Source organism: Somniosus microcephalus, chromosome 3 (genome assembly GCF_052327205.1).
Source record: "Somniosus microcephalus isolate GS21.2 chromosome 3, FLI_Smic_1.0, whole genome shotgun sequence".
In the NCBI taxonomy this organism is placed as follows: domain Eukaryota; kingdom Metazoa; phylum Chordata; class Chondrichthyes; order Squaliformes; family Somniosidae; genus Somniosus; species Somniosus microcephalus.
The window spans coordinates 349,426,542-349,446,819 of record NC_140989.1 but is presented as its reverse complement, the minus strand read 5'-3'; the positions used below and the strand labels follow the sequence as shown (position 1 = coordinate 349,446,819).

General features: G+C 44.8%; 1 protein-coding gene across 1 annotated transcript in view; it reads left to right on the top strand.

The window, feature by feature from the left end:
- hfm1 (helicase for meiosis 1) overlaps nucleotides 1-20,278 on the top strand; it is a 181,819-nt gene that overhangs the window by 149,014 nt on the left and 12,527 nt on the right. The window contains exons 30-35 of the mRNA XM_085983383.1: nucleotides 9,463-9,552; nucleotides 10,402-10,532; nucleotides 10,627-10,709; nucleotides 10,809-10,915; nucleotides 13,181-13,405; nucleotides 17,333-17,435. Coding sequence (XP_085839509.1) covers nucleotides 9,463-9,552; nucleotides 10,402-10,532; nucleotides 10,627-10,709; nucleotides 10,809-10,915; nucleotides 13,181-13,405; nucleotides 17,333-17,435 — 739 coding nt within the window. The remainder of the gene's footprint in view (nucleotides 1-9,462; nucleotides 9,553-10,401; nucleotides 10,533-10,626; nucleotides 10,710-10,808; nucleotides 10,916-13,180; nucleotides 13,406-17,332; nucleotides 17,436-20,278) is intronic.

Below are 20,278 nucleotides of genomic sequence, written 5' to 3'. Positions count from 1 at the left end.
ATGGGCTTCAACTTTGTTGGTAAGCCTATTATGTGGCACTTTAACAAACGCCTTTTGGAAGTCCATGTACACCACATCAACCACATTGCCCTCATCAACCCTTTCCAATAATTTTCCCACCAATGAGGTTAGGCTGACTGGCCTGTAATTACTCGGTCTATCCTTTTCTCCCTTTTTAAACAAGGGTACCACATTAGCAGTCCTCCAGCACCACATCTGAAGCTAGAGAGGATTGGAAAATAATGGTCAGAGCCTCTGCTATTTCCTGTTTTGCTTCGCTTAACAGCCTGGGATACATTTCATCCGGGCCTGGGGATTTATCCACTTTTAAAGCTGCTAAACCCCTTAATACTTCCTCTCTCACTATGTTTATTTCATCTAATATTTCACACTCCTCCCCACTGATAGCAATGTCTGCTTCGCCCCTCTCCTTTGTGAAAACAGACACAAATTATTCATTAAGAACCCTACCGACATCTCCCGCCTCCACACACAGATTACCCTCATGATCTCTAATAGGCCCTACCCTTTCTTTAGTTATCCTCTTACTCTGAATATATTTTTAAAACATCTTTGGGTTTTCCTTGATTTTACTTGCCAAGAATTTTTCATGCTCTCTCTCTGCTTTCCTAATATCCTTTTTAATTGTACCCCTGCACTTTCTGTACTCCTCTAAAGATTCTGCAGTATTTAGCCCTCGGTATCTGTCATATGCCTCCCTTTTTTTCTTTATCCTACCCTGTATGTCTCTAACCATCCAGGGGGCTCTAGATTTGTTAGTCCCACCATTTTTCTTTAAGGGCATATATTTGGTCCGAACCCTCCGGATCTCCTCCTTGAATGCCTCCCACTGCTCTGACACTGATTTACCTTCAAGTAGCTGTTTCTAGTCCACTATGGCTAAATCCCCTCTGAGCTTAGCAAAGTTTGCTTTTCCCCAATTTAGAATTTTTATTCCCAATCTATCCTTGTACTTTTCCATAACTACTTTAAATCTAACAGAATTATGGTCACTAGCACCAAAGTGCTCCCCCACTGATACGCCTTCTACCTGCCCAGCTTCATTCCCTAAAACTAAGTCCAGAACCGCCCCCTCCCTTGTTGGGCTTGCAACATACTGGCTAAGAAAGTTCTCCTGGATGCATTTTAGGAATTCCGCACCCTCTATACCCTTCACACTAACTTTATCCCAGTTAATATTGGGGTAGTCGAAATCCCCTACTATTACTGCCCTATAGTTTTTGCACTTCTCAGAAATTTGTGTACATATTTGCTCTTCTACCTCCCTCTCACTGTTTGGGGGTCTGTAGTACACTCCCAGCAGTGTGATCGCCCCATTTTTGTTTTTCAATTCAACCCATATGGCCTCGTTTGATGATCCCTCCAACATATCATCCCTCCTCACAGCTGTAATAGTTTCTTTAAGCAATACCGCGACCCCCCCTTCCCTTTTTACCTCCCTCTCTATCCTGTCTGAAAATCCTGTAACCAGGAATGTTGAGCTGCCATACCTGCCGCTCTTTCAGCCACGTCTCTGTAATAGCCATAATATCATAGTCCCAAGTATCTACCTGTGCCCTCAGCTCATCTGCCTTGTTCACTATATTCCTTGCACTGAAGTATATACCATTTAGTACAGGCAAACCTCCTTGTTGACTACTATCTAGCCCTTGATTCCTCTTTCCTTCCAATTTACTTTCTATGTTTTTGTTTTCCAATTACAGTTTTTCTTCCCTCCCTACTGACTCTATTCTTAGGTTCCCATCCCCCTGCCAAGTTAGTTTAAACCCTCCCCAACAGCACTAGCAACCTCCCCCGCGATGATATTGGCCCCAGCTCTCTTGAGGTGCAACCCATCCGTCTTGTACAGGTCCCACCTCCCCCAGAAACGGTCCCAATGCCTCAGGAATCTAAAGCCCTCCCTCCTGCACCATCCTTCCAGCCACGCATTCATTTGCTCTATCCTCCTATTTCTGGACTCACTAGCACGTGGCATCGAGAGTAATTCGGAGATTGTTACCTTTGAGGTCCTGTTTCTTAATCTGACTCCTAGCTCCCTAAACTCTGCCTGCAGGACCTCATCCCTCTTTCTACCTATGTCAATAGGATATGGACCACAACAACTGGCTTTTCACCCTCTCCCCCCAGAATGCTCTGCAGCCGTTCGGTGACATCCTTGACCCTGGCACCAGGGAGGCAACATACCATCCTGGAGTCACGTCTGCGGCCGCAGAGACGCCTGTCTGCTCCCCTCCCAATTGAATTCTCTACCACTATTGCTCTTCCACTATTTTTCCTACCGCGGAGCCACCCGTGGTGCCGCGGACTTGGCTCTGACTGCACTCCTCAGAGGGACTATCGCCCCCACCAGCACTCAGAATAGAATACCGGTTGGAGAGCGAGATGCCCTCCGGGGCCTCCTGCACTGCCTGCCTGGTCTTCTTCTGTCTGGTGGTCACTCAATTGCTCTCTGTGTGCTCTCCCTTAGGCTGCTGGGTGACCACCTCACTAAACGTGCTATCCACATAGTTCTCAGCCTCGCGGATGCACCACAGTGACTTCAGTTGCCGCTCAAGCTTCGGAAACTGTCACTCAAGTCGTTGTAGCTGCTGACACTTACTGCACATGTAGTCATCCATGCAACGCGAAGTGTCCATGACTTTCCACATGCCACAGGAGGTGCACTCCACTAGACTGAGCTGCCCTGCCATTCCCGTCAACCCTTTATCTAACAGACTATTTAAAGACTAAGTACTAACCTTTTTAAAGACTAAGAACTAACAACAGAATAAGCTTTAAACTTAAGAAAAACACTCACCCACTACTCACCAATCAGCTGCTTCCCTTGTGCCGACGTCACTTTCGAATGTTGCCTGTTTCGGTCCGCTCTCGCTGCTGCTCCCAGTAGCTCGGTCTGGGCCTCGAGCCTTGGGCTTTATTTCCTCGCTCCTCCTTCGCCTGCTCCCTCACAGGTCGGTCCACTCTTGCTGCTGCTCCCAATAGCTCGGTCTGGGCCTCGAGCCTTGGGCTTTATTTCCTCGCTCCTCCTTCGCCTGCTCCCTCACAGGTCGGTCCGCTCTCGCTGCTGCTCCCAGTAGCTCGGTCTGGGCCTCGAGCCTTGGGCTTTATTTCTTCGCTCCTCCTTCGCCTGCTCCCTCACAGGTCGGTCCGCTCTCGCTGCTGCTCCCAGTAGCTCGGTCTGGGCCTCTAGCCTTGGGCTTTATTTCCTCGCTCCTCCTTCGCCTGCTCCCTCACAGGTCTTTCACTATTCTTTCAGTACAGATCCCTAGGAAACACCACTTGTCCCATTCTGCCAATCAGAGAATGCACCCTTTATCCCTATTCTTTGCCTTCTACCTCCCAACCAATTACCAACCTATGTCACAAGGTTACCTCTAATTCTGTGCACCTTCATTTTTCATAATAATCTCTTGTGCAATCATATCAAATACCTTCTGTAGTGTATGTGCCTTTAAGAGCCTCAGGTGTGCTGTAATTGCCACTCGGGCTATATAAGCCTGTGTATTGTGTATATCCGTTAGAACCCCCCCCGCCCCGGAGACTTTGCTTAGTAAACACCTATGAACCAACTCCTGTCTTCAGTGTCTATATCAACACACGGACACTACAGTGGCGGCGAAGTGGAAACGGACTTACCTGCAATTTGGCAGCACCTCAAGGACATCGATTCCTTGGGCGTCCAGAAGACTCAAGAAAGTGAGAGAAGCTGTGGTTTCACCAGCTGGCCAAGCTGGTGGCAGGTACTGCGCTAATCCTTCCTGGGCGTCAGGCTGGGGCTCCAGCGGCTGGCTCTACAGCTGAGCCAGGGAGCGAAATCGGAGGCAAGCAATAACGGACTGGGGGGGAGCACTCGGGAGACGGCCGGCGCTGCAAGCAGGTCAGCATTCAGACCTGGAGAGAAAGTCCGGCGGGAACGAGTCTCCAACTGTAAATAAATTAAAAAATTAAAAAAGAATGGAAACCGCGGGAAACAGCGTTGTTATCGGCAGCAGTGGCGGGAAAGCATGGGAAGCGCCATATCTTTGCTGCAGAAAAGAAAGAAAAGCGCGGGAAGCACCATATCTTTTCTGAAATGCCTAAGTCTGGCAATATTGATGCTTTTGATAGCAAAATAGAAGATTGGACCACATACGTGGAAAGAGTAGAGGTATATTGCACTGCAAATGGAATAGAAGATGAAAAAAAAGCTTCAGTACTGCTGAACCTAATGGGCGCAAAGGCATACGGGCTGTTACGAAATGTAATCACTCCAGCCAAACCAAAGGACAAGAATTTTAAAGAAATTGTTGATACCCTGCAGGAGCACTTAAGCCCAACACCGCTGCTGATAGCGGAACGATTCAAATTCTTCAAGAGAAATCAACACAAGAATGAAAGTAACGCTGATTACCTAACCGAATTAAGAAAGCTATCAAAGTACTGCCAATTCGGGGCAGGACTATCAGCTTATCTTCGAGACAAATTCGTTTGCGGTCTCTTAAGTGAAGGAACACAAAAAAGGCTGCTTTCTGAAAAAGATTTAACATTGGACAAAGCTTTCAGTATGGCTGTATCATACGAAGCAGCAGCAAGAGGAGCTGCAGAGATACAACAAAAGACACAGGACTTTGGCACCCATGAAATGACACAGGGTTTCGAAATATGTTATCGCTGCGGCAGATCCACCCATAACCAGAGGGACTGCTGGTTCAAGGACAAAGCATGCAGGCAATGCGGAAAGATTGGACACATTGCACGGGTATGCCGATCTGGACAAAATAAATCCACAGACAGAAAAAAAAAAATCAATAAAGGAAAGTACAGGAAGGTACAAATGATGACGGACAGTAGCTCCGAAGACCAGAAGAGCGATAGCGACTCCGAAAACAAGAGACTAAGCTGTCTCAAATTACATAATGTACTTGCCAAAGATGATTATCAAACCATTTGGGTTACCCTCACGATAGCAGGGTCCCCAGTTAAAATGGAGCTAGATACAGGATCAGCTCTAACCGTAATAAATCGACGGGATTACGAGAGGCTATTTTCGCATATACCTCTAAAAGACACATCCATTATCTTAAAAACATATACGGGGCAGAAAGTATACCCCAAAGGAAAAATAAGGGTGCCTGTTGTATACAACGGCAAGGAAATACAAAAGTTGTATTTATACATTCTACAAGATGGTGGTCCACCGTTGTTGGGACGTGAATGGATCAGAAAGATACGTTTAGACTGGCACTCCATTCAGGCACTGACGGTGACCAGTAAGAAAAAAAATAATGATGACATCATAGCTGAACGATTAAAAGACATCTTGGCCAACGCCAAAGAAGTGTTTCAAGAGAAACTAGGAACCTTGAAAGGCATCACCGCCTCAATAAAAGTGGAAGATGCAGCAATTCCCAAATTTTTTAAGGCAAGACCGGTGCCATACGCAATTCGTCCAGCAGTCGAGGCAGAGCTGGAGAATTTGGAAAAGGCAGGCGTATTATCCAAAATAGATTGGAGCGAGTGGGCAACACCCATCGTTCCAGTCATGAAAAAAGCATTGAATGATGATAAATCTGAAGAACAGAGAAAAATTCGCATCTGTGGAGACTTCAAGGTGACTGTAAACCCGGTCCTTCACACAGTACAGTATCCTCTTCCGAGGATAGAAGATATTTTCGCCTCACTATCCGGAGGGAAACGTTTCACCAAAATTGACTTGGCACAGGCATATCTACAGATGGAGGTTGAGGAGGCCTCTAAAACGTATCTCACGATAAACACACACAAAGGCCTGTACCAGTACAATCGACTGGTTTTCGGAGTAGCATCAGCTCCAGCTATCTGGCAAAGAGCTATGGAGCAAGTCCTCCAAGGGATTCCGGGTACTTAATGCTACCTAGACGACATCCTTGTAACAGGAGAAAATGACAACGAGCACCTTGCCAATTTGGAGCAGGTGCTCACTAGGCTGAAAGAACGGGGCCTACGAGCAAATCGCCCCAAGTGCGAATTTTTCCAAAATCAGATATCATATTGTGGCCACATAATTAATAATGAAGGGTTGCATAAATCACCTGAAAAAATTGAAGCGGTCATAAAAGCCCCAGCACCTGAAAATGTTTCACAATTAAGGTCGTTCCTGGGATTAATAAATTACTATCATAAATTTTTACCGAACTTATCAACTCTTCTACACCCTCTTAATGAACTTCTACAAACAGGAGTGATTTGGAAATGGAACGAAGACTGTAAACGTGCCTTCCATAAATGCAAAGACTTAATCACATCCGAAGAAGTTTTGGCTCATTACAACCCATCACTGCCAATCAGACTGGCGTGCGATGCATCCCCTTACGGCATAGGAGCAGTATTATCCCATAAATTCCCTGATGGCTCAGAACGGCCGATAGCTTTTGCGTCACGTTCATTAAACTCAGCTGAGCGTAACTATGCCCAAATCGACAGGGACGCACTCAGCCTGGTATGGGGAGTGAAGAAATTCAACCATTACCTACACAGACAAAAATTTACCTTGTTGACTGACCATCAACCCCTCATCTCCATATTCAACCCTAAAAAGGGTGTTCCCATTATGACAGCGCAAAGGCTACAGAGGTGGTCCCTTTTTCTAGGAGCACACCAATACAACATAGAATACAAAGGATCAAAACAGCATGGGAATGCTGACGGTTTATCGCGTCTACCGTTGCCAACGGTAGAAGAGGCACCTACAGTAGACCCAGTAGAGATGTTCCACTCTCCCATAGTTGAATGTCTACCAGTAACAAATTCTGCCATTGAAAGGGAGACGAGAAATGACCCGGCTCTCTCACGGGTTTACGATTTAACAGTGAAGGGATGGCCAGCACATGGTGAACCACTGTTGCCAGCATTCTCGCAAAGAAGAGAACAGCTGTCAGTGTGCCGAGGAACCTTGATGTGTGGATCCAGAGTGGTGATTCCACCCAAACTCCAGGATAAAGTGCTAAAGGAGCTTCACGAGGGGCATCTGGGTGGAGTGAAAATGAAGAACCTAGCTAGGGCGTTTGTATGGTGGCCAGGTATCGATGGAGACATCGAAGAAATGACCAAGAGCTGCCTAGGATGCCAGAAGGTCCAAAACGCTCCACCACAAGCCCCTCTACATCCAAGGGAGTGGCCCTCATCTCCCTGGCAAAGGGTGCACATCGACTTTGCTGGTCCATTTATGGACTCAATGTTCTTAATCGCGGTTGATGCACACTCCGAGTGGCCGGAGGTAATAAAGATGTCCTCCACCACCACAGAAAAAACCATCGCAGTATTAAGGACCATATTTGCCAGGAATGGGCTGCTGGAACAGATATGTTCTGATAATGGACCACAATTTGTGTCCGAAGAATTCAGAAAGTTCTTAAAAAACAATGGGGTTAAGCACTACACGTCCGCCCCATACCATCCCGCCACCAATGGATTGGCTGAAAGGTTTGTCCAGACCTTCAAGAAGGCCATAAAGGCCATGGGTAATGAAGACATAAAACTTCAGCACAAGGTGGATAACTTCTTATTTGCATACAGGAATGCAACACATATGGTTACCAACCAAACTCCCGCCATGATGTTCTTCAATAGAAACCTAAGATGCCGGCTGGATTTGGTCAAGCCCAACATCAGAAGGGATGTGGAGAACCGGCAGTTTCAAGGCATGAATGAAAGGCCAACTGGAACCTTCCAGATAGGTCAACAAGTTTTGGCCCGGGACTACCGTACCGAGAAATGGCAGCCTGGAACTATCTGCACACGACTAGGACCACTGATGTATACCGTGGACATTGGAGAAAGCATAATAAGGCGCCATGCTGACCAAATCATAAAGTCATCCGAAAAGGGACAACCTACACCACAACTCTATACGTCTAAAGATGAAATAGAGATACCCATATCTACCTCCGATCTGGTGATACTGGAACCCGATGAACCCGACACTGGCATTCAAGCCGAATCAGCCTTGCCAAAAGAACCTACTACACCACCAGAAACTACTACACCCCCGAGGCGTTATCTGGACCGAGTCAGGAAGCCTCCTGAGAGACTGACTTATAATTAATTAACTACAGCAATGTGTATATTATTTTTCTTATAACATGTAATTAATAATTACTTAAAATATGATGTACTGGTTAGCTAAAAGGGGAGGAATTATAGTGTATGTGCCTTTAAGAGCCTCAGGTGTGCTGTAATGCCGGTAATTGCCACTCGGGCTATATAAGCCTGTGTATTGTGTATATCCGTTAGAACCCCCCCCAGACTTTGCTTAATAAACACCTATGAACCAACTCCTGTCTTCAGTGTCTTTATCAACACACGGACACTACACCTTCTAAAAGTCCATATAGACAACATCCATAAACACTCCCCTATCCACCATGCCTGTGACATCCTCAAAGATTGCAAATAGATTGGTCAGACATGACCTACCCTTTACAAATCCATGCTGACTGTCTTTGATCAGCTCATACTTGTCCAAGTCACTCTGTCCCTGATGACAGATTACAGTAACTTCCTCATAATTGATGTTAAACTGACAGGCCTGTAGTTATCTGGTTTTTCCCTCCCCACCCCCACACCCTTCTTAAATAATGGAGTGATATTTGCAATTTTCCAATCTATGGGCATAATTCCTGAATCTAGGGAGCTTTGAAAAATTATGACTAATGGATTTATAATTTCTTCCCATATTTCTTTCCTTGGGTAGAAACATCAGGTCCTGGAGTTGTCTATCTTAAGCCTCATTATTTTCTCCATGACCATTTTCTTACTTACATTAAACCCATTAAGGTCCTCCCCTTCATATAGTTTTAGGCTCCCTTGTACCAGTGTTATTTTGTCCTCTTTCTCCATTGTGAAAATGGATACAAAGTACTAATTTAAGAGGTCTTCCATTTCCTTATTGTCCATTATAGTCTTTTCTGTATCTATCTTTAATGGCCCACATTCCCCTTTATCACGCTCTTTCGCTTAATATTTATAAAAACTTTTGCTGTTAGCCTTGTTAGCTAGGAGTTTGTGTATGAGAGGCAGAGCAGCTGGCATCGGACAGCCAGAGTCGAGGGAGCATGCACAGAGTTTGTACATGTGCTGTTTTATACCATTGACCCCCTTTAATAGTTTCCTCAGTCTAGCTTCTGCAACAAAAGGCAAAGTTGTGAACATTTTCTATTTTTGTTGTGTTGTCTGGCCACTGCTTACTACCACATGGTCTAATCAGAGAGCAAAAAGGGACTCTGCAATGCTGCAATCATTGATACAGACAAAACGTTTTAATAATAAAATGTCAGCACATCACAACATTATTTCAGGAAATAATCTTCAAATCAATATGGCAAGATGCAGTTTTTTTAATTTTTTAGGTAAGCTCTTGAGATCTGAAGATAAATTTCACACTAAGCTACCTTGTTTCCATTGTATCTTACATTGTAAATACAGGATCTACCAGTGATCTCAACGACACAGAACCTGGGAAAAGACTCTGTAATCATTACTGCAGGAATAAAGACAAATGTGGTCATGAATGTTGTAAGTGCTAATACATAGACATTGGTAGTTTATTTAACTATTGAACATATATTTAGTGAAATATTTCGGCACATTTCCAGTCCTGAAATGCAAAGAGGTATTTTAATCCTGCCTGCACGGGGGGGGGGGGGAGCGGTTTGCCCACCAAGGTACTGCTTTCTTCCCACAGTCTTCGAATTTAACCTGCTCTTATGAGCAGGCAAGAAAAACACCTGCTGGAAAATGGCAGGGTCCTTCTTTAAATATGCAGATTAGGCTCAGATGCTGTCATTGGGACCCAACTTCTATTTTAACCAGAGGCCTGTACAGGCCAACCTACCGGAAAGAAGAATCGTTGCCAAAAGAAACCCAAAAACATAAGTCTTTTATTTTTTTTTCCTTGTGGAGCCAGGAGCAGGAGGAAAGTTTAGGCCTTCCCTACATTTGGTTTCTTCCTCCCACCCCCACCCCGATCGCGAGGCCCTTTGGAAACTCCCTCCCTGCAACTTACCTGAGTGCTGTTCCCTCGGTCCCCGGCCTCCTGTTGGCTGACACTGCCACTTCTCACCAGTTTTGGCTGGGAACCTGACTAAGGCTGTGTAGATGTGGCCCAGGACTTAAAATCTCCCAGGCCTCATGCTACCAACGTCAGGATGGTTTGTTGCTTGCCCGCCCAACTCCCGCCCTGAGTTAACATCAGGGCTATAATTTCTAGGGCCTCCGCTTTTTCTTCTCCCATTTTCCTCAGGATCCTTGGATATATCCCATCAGGTCCCATCACTTTGTCCTCCTTTAGCTTAACTAATTTCTATTATTCAGTGCACCTGTACCTGTGATTTTTTCCCCCTTAATGCATGGTATTTCTTGCAGGTAAATTTGGTGTATCAGTTGTGCGGAGCAGTACTACGTCACAAGCAACAACAACAAAACTTTCTTCCTATCTCAGTGACCTTAAAAGCAGAAGTGAGACTTCATCAGCTCCATTAGTTAAACGACTGAAGGTAACTTTTCTGTGGCATAGTAAAGTTTTTAAAGAGTATTACTTTATAAAGATATAAATAATTAAAAGATTGCATTTTCTTTTTCTTGTAATAGATGCAGATGTTAAATGAATTAGGGGCAGTAAATCTTCAACAGTTTGCTTACACGGCAAAACCTCCATTGTCAACATTACCTAGGTAATGAGATACTTACAGTAAATATAAAGCAATTTATTGCATTTGATATTAAAATTAAACTTTATCATGTTACGTTTTTCATGTTCAATTACTTTCAAGGTACTATGAAACAAAACCTGGTTCAGCAGCTCAAGCACAAAACCAGGATCATTTAGACATCTATGTAAGAAGTTGCCAACAACGACAGGCACAATATTATGATGAAGGTGGGTTAGTGATAATAGGAAGAATTTTCTTTTATTTATGCTGCTAGCACAATCCCCAGTGTCATTCTGTATGTCTAAGAGAGGAATTTATGTTTTAGTGTTGTAATTAGCAAAATCAATAGTACTGTTTTCATGTTGAGATTATGTCATTGGCAATAAACCACACAGCTTTGTACAATGTCAACGCCATCCTTAAAATGGTAGTGAGGAATCATACAGCAGTCTGGAATATTCTGCACTTGATCTTGAAGCTTTTGCTTGGCACTAACTCGTTTGTCTCAAGGTTCTTTGTGTACTATTTTAACAAAGGCATTGGTCTGTTTATTTTAAGTGGGTTAGCACCAGCATTAGAATAGTAGATAAAGGTATTTCATATGAGCACATTAAATGTCAATGTATTAATATTCAAAGGGAGAAAAATTGGGTGGCGCCCCTTTTGGGGCGCTAACGTCGCCGGGGCGCTAAAATTAGCTAAAGTTAGCGCCCCTCCGCCATAAATTCAGTAGTAGCGCCCCAAGAAGGAGTGGGGGTGCTACTGGAAGTGCTCCACCTCCTTCTTGGGGCACTACTACTGAAGTTCGCGGCGCTATGTGCAACCGCGCCACGCGTGGCGGCAAATAGCGCCGCGTCATTGCAGGCCTCCTCCTCTGATTAAAGGGGAGGGGCCTAGCGCTGCACGCACCGGGGCCCTGCTGGATCACCGGGGAGCGGGGTGCCAGGAAAACAGCCCGGCACTCAAGAGGAGTGCTCGGCTAAGCGATCACAGCCAGCACCCCGCATAAAAAAAGGGAAAGGGGGCAGGTGCTGGCAGTCAGCCAAAATAAAAACGGCCGCCCGACACCTGCCCTTTAAGTAGCACCACAAAAACGCCCCCTAATCCTGTCGGACATATCGTCCGGCAATAGGTCAGGGGGCGCAAGGGAAGTTTGTGGCTGGGGCGCTGCGCACGGCGATGTCGTCATCGCCGGCAGCACAGCATTCTGGGGTGCAACCGGCTACCGCCGCCGCGCCTGGGCGATAGGAGATTTGCGCCCCATTATGAGGCACAAACCAACCCAATTTTTCCCCCAAAGAGCCTAATTTTAACAATTGAGGCTTTCAAATTTAGAGTGAATTACAAAGGATTATATAGTAACAGAAAATGGTGGAAATACACAGCAGACCATCCAGCATCTGAAAGGAGAAGATCCAAGTTAATGTTTTGGGTAACGAGCCTTTGTAAGAACTGAGGATCTTTTAATATTGAGTTGGTGTTGGGTTAGTGTACTCTAGTGTTATTTTAGGAACAGGAGTGGGCCATTCAGCCCCTCGAGCCTGCTCCACCATTCAATGAGATCATGGCTGATTTGCGACCTAACTCCATATACCCGCCTTTGGACAATATCCCTTAATACCTTTGGTTAACAGAAAGCTATCAATCTCCAATTTAAAATTAACAATCGATGTAGCATCAATTGCTGCGATATTTAGTCATTTTTAGCATTATCTATATTCATTAAAATAGCTTTTTTAAAGTCAAGGACTGTATGGGAGATCTTTGTTGTTTACTCTGATTACACTTTACAATCTTTAGAACACATGATTTGTAATTCCTTAAAAGGAAATCCTACGTGTTATAAAGGGAGTTACCCATACATCTAGGTTCCTATGCAGTAACATTAAGTATGGGCACAGTGAGCTGTGGACAGCATTCCCAGTACATTATGGGGTAAATTTTTGTCTTTACCGTATCAGCGGTAATCTGGCAGATAAGATTTCCTACATTATAGAACCCACCTAATTTTTATTGTGTTGATTTCAGTGGAATGAAAATCAGACATATTCTATAATGGGCAGGTTATCCTCCACAAAGGAGAAATCTTAACTCATGACTTCCTTTATTTTCTATGATAGTTACACTTTATAAATTCAGGTTTACTTAATTTATAAACATCAATGTTTTATGGTGGCATAATAGTGCAGGAGATTGGTGGAACAGTCCATTGTGACACAAAGTGCTGCAGATTTGAACTCAACAAGCTGCCAAAATTAGCTAAAAGCACCAAGAAAAGGCTAGGCATTTCAGCATAGAGATGGGGGGAAGTAGCCCTCTCACGCATACTTTGTAGCAGACAGCTCAAGACCGACACCAGAAGAAGCTTCCAACTATCATAGTTGGTACATGGTGCGGAGGAGAAGGCCAGAAGACAATTTTATGGAATTTTTCTTTGTCAAAATCATTAAAATAAATTGTTTAATATTTTTTGTTATGGAAATATTCTGCAGCTTCATCACAACAAAGTTCAACGGTGATTCCACCACACCAAAATACACCAGGGTCTTTCAACTGCAACTCCACTGACGCAAATGAGAGTGGCTATTGGTCATCAGAAGGGATGAATGTGACTTTTGACCTAGGAGATGATTTATGGAATGATTTTGATGATGAGAAGCTGGTAAATGCTAGCAGTTTTGTTAGTTCAGAGGAAACCAACATTACTTATCAAACAGGTAATAATACTGGCCTTTTTGGATGTTTCCAGATTTTTTTCCCGATCTCAATGCTGATAAGTAATTTCTTTATAAAGTTTGGTGCATGGAAGTTTTGATTGACGATAAACAGGATGCCACTAAATTTCAAGCATACTTAGCAATTTAGCTGTATTTCACCCTTTGTTCTAAAAGCAAAATTACTTTCAAAATACTAGTCCCAACTTCTGAACAAGACCTCGATAACTCACTTGTGTATATATTTTTCAGTGAGTTATTAGCTATGGCTCAGAACAAATTCTGTATTCCATAGTTACCTGCTGAGTATTATATATTTAAAGTTTATTTAAAGTTTCCACTTTTCCCATCCCAGAAAAAATATAACAATATAAGTAATCTCACATTGTTACTTTCATTGTATAGTATGCATGAGGACCTCTCCCACCAGAATGTTAGTTTGTATTTTCATAAGGCTGTTTCTTCACTGCTGTAGATAAGATCGGTCATATATTCTGCTGCTGTTTTCTTCCAAAGCAGTTGCAGACTTTTATTAATGTAACTAAATTGAGAAATCTCCATGGGGTGGGGAAATTTCAACTGCTGGCCGCCGTTTATCGACAGAGGACAACCTGATGAGTACCTTGTGACTTAAGAAAACTACTAGGCACTTGGTTTAATTATTAAACAAGGCTTTAATCAACTGTTTTTCAACATGGAGATCTAGTTGTGTCCTTCACTAGTTCCTGTCAAAGAATGTCCTGAGCAAGCTGGGCCCATGCCCGAGTATTTATACTCTCCCTGGACAGCGCCACCAGCAGGCCTCCCAGTATTATTTCATAAGTCATTTCCACATGAATGACAAGATTCATGTCACCTTGTCCACCCATTTGCCTGCCTGACTCAATTTTCAGTCAGGCCATTAAATGAGCACTCAGCACTCCTACCCAAAATGACAGTAGACTATTTAAATCAGCGTCCTATGCTGGTCGTAGAATCCTGATCGCGATTTTCATGGAGAAATGGGCAGAGCAAGCAAATACATGCTATCCCACTTTCTCCAGGTGTTGAGAGGCTTAACCAGTGGTCCTTCAAGGGATCACTGGGGGCAGGTCCAAAAATGCAAGGTTTTCTAAGATTTTTGTGGTGGCAGGAGAAGCCGGCCTGTTCTCGCCTACCCCTCCCCGGGATCCGCTTCGCCCCCAACAAGACCTACCTGTGGGCCAACTCCATGCAGCAGCTGGCCAAATTGCCGAGGTCTGAAAAATGCGAGCAGCAGTGCAGCACCCATTTGACGCCCACAGTTCTACCGCAATATTCATATGAAGCCTAAACCTAAAAGTAGTTTGGACCTCCAGACTCTAACCTTGGGTGGGCACACAAACGCATTGCCGATATTGCTCCATTCTGGGCCCGAACTGAAAATATATTTGTATAGCTCTTTTGATTGGTTAGTGGGACATTCCTTGAAAATAACATATTAGCAACATTCTCAATTTCACCCTATTTCAAATTAATATGTAAATATTTAGAAACTTTGCGAACTTAGAAATACTTATTGGCTATGTATTCGCGCCCGTTCAAAGTGTTTTTTTATTCTTTATTCAAGTACAACAGTATTTATACAACTCATCAATTACAAAGTAAATCCATTACATCCATTGACCACAATAAGAAAAGAATAAAGCCTTAAAAAAAACAGCTTTATGGTTAACAATATAAATGCAATGATAAATTTTTACAAATAAACCAATAACCGTTCAAAGTGGTACAGGCAGCACGTAAAATTCGTGCTGCCTGCTCATAATGATTGCAGCGCTGATCTCAGCACTAAACGCGCTGCTGATTGGCTTAACGGTGAACATGGGGGCCAATATCATGTGCAGTCTACTGGCCAATAAAGTTTGGCCTAGGCTCTCTGCACTACTTAAAGGGGAGGTGCTTTGTTGCAGAAGCACCTCATTGTGTAGAAAGCCATGGCCCATTTTATAAATTGTTTGAAATGTTTGTTTGTGGTGGCTCTCATTTCAGCTTTGTGTCCAGGAGGACGCTGTGATGTTCCGTGACAGAGGGACAGTAAGGTGGGGAAATGGTGAGCAATGGGGATCTGGGGTTTCATTCATTGGAACCAGAGTCTAATGAGGCATTCACGGACAGCCTGTCCAGAACGGGGATCTGCTGCCTGCCTCTTCTCTTCCTCCTCTTTCTCCTCCTCCTCCACCCTCCTCCTGAGGTGGTCCCAGAACCCGTGGTGACAAGGGCTGCGCCCTCATGATGGCCAGGTTATGGAGCATGCAGCAGACAACCACGAAATGGGACACTCGCTCCAGTGAGTGCCAGAGGGCTCCTCCCGAGCGGTCATGGCAGTGGAACTATTGATTCAGCACCCAGATGGTTTGCTCGATGAGGTTCCTCGTGGCAGCATGACTCTCATTATATGAGCGCTGGCCATGAGTAGTGGGGTTGCGGAGGAAAGCCATCAGCCAGGTGCAGAGCGGATAGCCCTTGTCTCCAAGCAGCCACCCTCGGGTTTGATGTGGTGGCTGGAAGATTGCTGGCACACCGGAATGTTGCAGGATGTAGGCATCATGACTGCTGCCAGGGTACCGGGCGTTAACCATCATGATGCGCTAGGCATTGTCGCACACCAACTGCACATTAAGTGAGTGGTGGCCTTTGAGGTTACGGAACATCTCAGGATTGGTATGCAGTGCCCACAAAGCCACGTGTGTGCAATCGATGGCGCCCTGCACCATCAGGAAGCCCGATATCCTGGCAAAGTCACATGCGCACTCCTCCTGCTTCTCTCTGTTCAGAGAGAAGACAATGAAGTCCCTTCTCCAGGAGTACAGAGCCTCTGTGGCCACCCAGATGCAGCAATGGATAGCGAACTGGGTGATGTCTCCTGGTTCAAACTGAAAGGATCTGGTGGTGAAAAAATTGAGGGCCACTGGCAGCACTGTCGTCGACCTGCTCTGAGGCTGCAGGTCTGCTTCCAGGAAGTGGCAGAGTTCTGTGACCACCTCCTTGGTGAAGCGGAGCCTCCTAACACACTGCTCCTGGCTTAAATGCAGGTAGGAAAAGTGCTCTTAGAAGACCCTAGGTGGGTAAGGCCTCCTGCTGAGATCCCTCCTGCCCCATCCTCTGTGAGCATCTTGTCCTCTTCTTCGCTGCCTCCGCTCTATCTCCGTGTCATACTCAAGCGCGAGGGGGACTGCAAGTAGAGCCCCCATGACTGGGAACAAGTGGTGGGAGCAGATGCCTTTAAATGAGAAGCGAGGCATTCTCCACTTGCAGTAACACTCCCCGTCACCTCAGCATCTTAAGATAACCTCAGAAAGCCCCAAACAGTTGCACAAACTTACACAGAGTCAGCAGAAATCAAAAAGCAAGTCAGCTGCAAGTTGTTGCTGATCCCTTTAAATAGCGCAGGCGGGGGGTCCTTCCTGCTGCTGAAGCATGTTCAGCTGGTCGTGATTTGGAGAGGGCGTTAAAAGGAGCAGCGACATCCAAAAATGGCAGATCGTGCATCAGATCAGCGTTGCACACTCATTGATGTCACAATCTACCTCACTTCCATTTCTGCAGTGAGCGCAGGCAATGGTGGCGCTGCCAACCTGCCCGAAATGGTGGCCGCCGTGGCTCTGCCAAACCGGCCTTAATGGCCAGCACAAACAGGTCCAATTTCCTGACCATTGACTTAACCTTTCTCCACATAGTGGGTCCTGAAGTCAGCTTTAGTGTGCTTGGTTTCACACTATGCTATGTTTGAATGCTGTTACATTGCTGAGTACACATCAATAGTGATATAGAACAGTGCTGTAATTTCTCTGAGAAGAAATCCAAATTTTAAAAAATGTTCTTAGGAGTAGTAAATCCTTGTGCCCTTGGTAAGTGATATAAAAGTCAATTGAATCTAAAAATGTTCTGATCTTTGTATTATTTAAACAGATTCTTCCTTTAGCATATATCCAAACTTAACAGAATACAACCAATTGCCTGAACGTCCTTGGAAAAAGTTCCAGAACCAAATAACTAATGACAAATACAAAAGGTAAGCTTTACAAAGTGATAGCCTACTGACATGATAGGTGTCTTAAGTACTCTGTAGTCTGGAAATAACAATGAGTGACATTATTGTTTGAATGTTTAACACGTTTATATCAAATTCCTTCTTCCCCTATTTTAACATAAATGGGCTAGCTTTTCCCTCTGTGCTGTTTTCCGGTGGCTGGCCGGCAGAACGTGGCAGCCGGCCGATAGTGACAATGGGAGATCCGGTCCATTTTGAAGGCCATGCCTCAATGACCCAGGGCTAGCAAGCTGCAGGCGGTAAACGAGTGTCCCAGGGCAGTGCGCTGGTTTCAGGCTGCCGCAAAACCAGGTAGCCCAGCTGCCGCCTCTGGGCCCGGAAGAAGGTAGCTTGGGGTGGGAGGGGGATGTCTGTTCTCAGTAGGGGTTGGGGGGTTGACCCAGTGCAGCAGCAGCCCAGTTATTTTTGTGGGCTCCTCATGGCCCTACTACTTACCTTTGGGCTGCTTTATGGCATCATAGGACCCCAACTTATTTACTTAAATTAGCTGTGCACTTGCTTCAAACAACCATCCGGGCAGTCTATTCGGAGTTCCTTGTCAAAGTGCCGATGGCCACAGTCACTGCGGGAACAGAGCAGTACATTCTTCGCCATGATTTTTGGGGCACTACTGCCCTGCTTCCACCAGCGGGAAGGCTCAAATCTCCCCCAATTTGTGTTAGCCACTGAATATTTCAACCTCATTTCCAGTAGTGATATCTCCTACCAGAATGTCAAGTGTTTAAAATAAATATATTAATGCCTCCTCTAAAATTTGATGAGTGTGTTAAACATTCATAGAATAACATTGCTCAAAGTAATTTTCAGGCTAATATACACATACCAGAAAGTATGAATAGTCATACATTTTAATTGAAAAAAAACACATAAGTAAATATATTCCCACATCATATAATGTTAAATGGTAACATTATAGAAATTTCCAGGTTTTTTTCAGTGAACTTTGTATTCATCAAGGTGAGGATTGCCAATGCTGGGGAACATTATTCTGTTTTATCCATTCAATACTGTACATTCTGTTTCAAATACTAGTCATATTTGTTGTTACTCTGAATAAAAATATCAATTAATGCCAAATTATAGGAAGTTTTAAATTGTTGGTTCTTAAACTGGATTTAGCCTTAGATTGCCTAGAAGAATTTTTGTTGTGATTGTTGCAATCAGCAAAGGAAGGAGACCTTAATCCAATCAGCCTAGGCTCGATTTTAATCGAGGTCCATTTAAAAACATCATAATTCTTGGGATGTGGGCGTCACTGGCAAAGCCAGTAGTTATTGCCCATCCCTAGTTGCCCTTAGAAAGTGGTGGTACAACTGAGTGGCTTGCTTAGTCACTTCAGAGGGCAGTTAAGAGTCAACCACTTTCATTGGACTGGAGTCACATGTAGACCAGACTGGGTAAGGACGGCAGGTTTCCATCCGTAAGGACATTAATAAACCATTGGGTTTTTACAACAATCTGACAGCTTCATGCTCACTTTTACTGATACCAGCTTTTTATTTCCAGATTTTTTTTGCAACTGAATTCTCAAGCTATCATGGTGGGATTTGAACTTGCAGGGCTGGATTTTCAATGAGGATTCGGGTAGGAGGTGGGACTACAACTTTCGGGGTTGTAGTCTCGCCTCCATCGAGTTCTAGCCAACCCACACGATTTTGACTTGATTGACCTTGTTGAGCCCACCCAGCGGGCTCAGCAGGCCAATTAAGGGCCACCTGGCAACAGGTGACGTCACAGATTGATATTTCATCTGTCAAGAGCTTTTGACAGATGAAATATCAGCATCTCACAGCTGTTTGAAGCTGTCAAACACTGACAATCTGTACTCTAAGTTAATTCCTTTCTCTCAGGATGATTTAGAGATCTCCCCGGAACAGAAAGCTGAATGCTGCAATTTTTGACAGCTCGCAGCCATTCTGCTTTCTGTGCTGGTGAGATGAGGGACTCCCGAGACCTGAAGGAAGGAAGGCTGTAAAGGTAAATAAAGGTATGTAAAACTTCTTTAAACACTTTACACACACCAAACACACTTACTTTTGCACTCATGCACCCATCACTCACCTGAACACCGGCCATCTCGACCCCTCCAAGCCCTTCATCCTGACGGTCCGCCTCCTCTAACTTGGCGTGGTTTGGAGCCGTCGGGAATCCCACACTTCAACATTAAAAATAGGGATTAGGCTAAAAACTGCCTGTTAACTACTTGTTAACAGGCAGTTAATTGGCACTAATCCCCTTCCCGCCTCGGGGAGGCGGGTCCCACTGCAGGTTGGGTACCCACCTCCTTTGAAACTGGCATGGAGGCGGGTTGGGTTTGCGGGACGGGTTTGTGCCCCCCCCCCCCGCCGATTTCGGGATTTTAACCCCCCACACGCCTCCAATCCTGCCTCCACGGCCCAATGAAAATCCTGCCCGCATTGTCTGGATTATGATAACTCGGTCCCAGTGTGTACTAATCCATTTAGGACCTACATATTCAGGTTTTTTTATATTCGTTTATGGGATGTGGGCGTTGCTGGCAAGGCCAGCATTTATTGCCCATTCTTAGTTGCCCTTGAGAAGGTGGTGCTGAGCTGCCTTCATGAACCACCGATCCTTCATCGTCGCTGGGTCAAAATCCTGGAACTCCCTACCTAACAGCATTGTGGGAGTAACTTCACCACACGGACTGCAGCGGTTCAAGAAGGCGGCTCATCACCACCTTCTCAAGGGCAATTAGGGATGGGCAATAAATGCTGGCCTTGTCAGCAATGCCCACATCCCAGAAACGAATACAAAAAACCTGCTGCAGTCTGTCTGGTGCT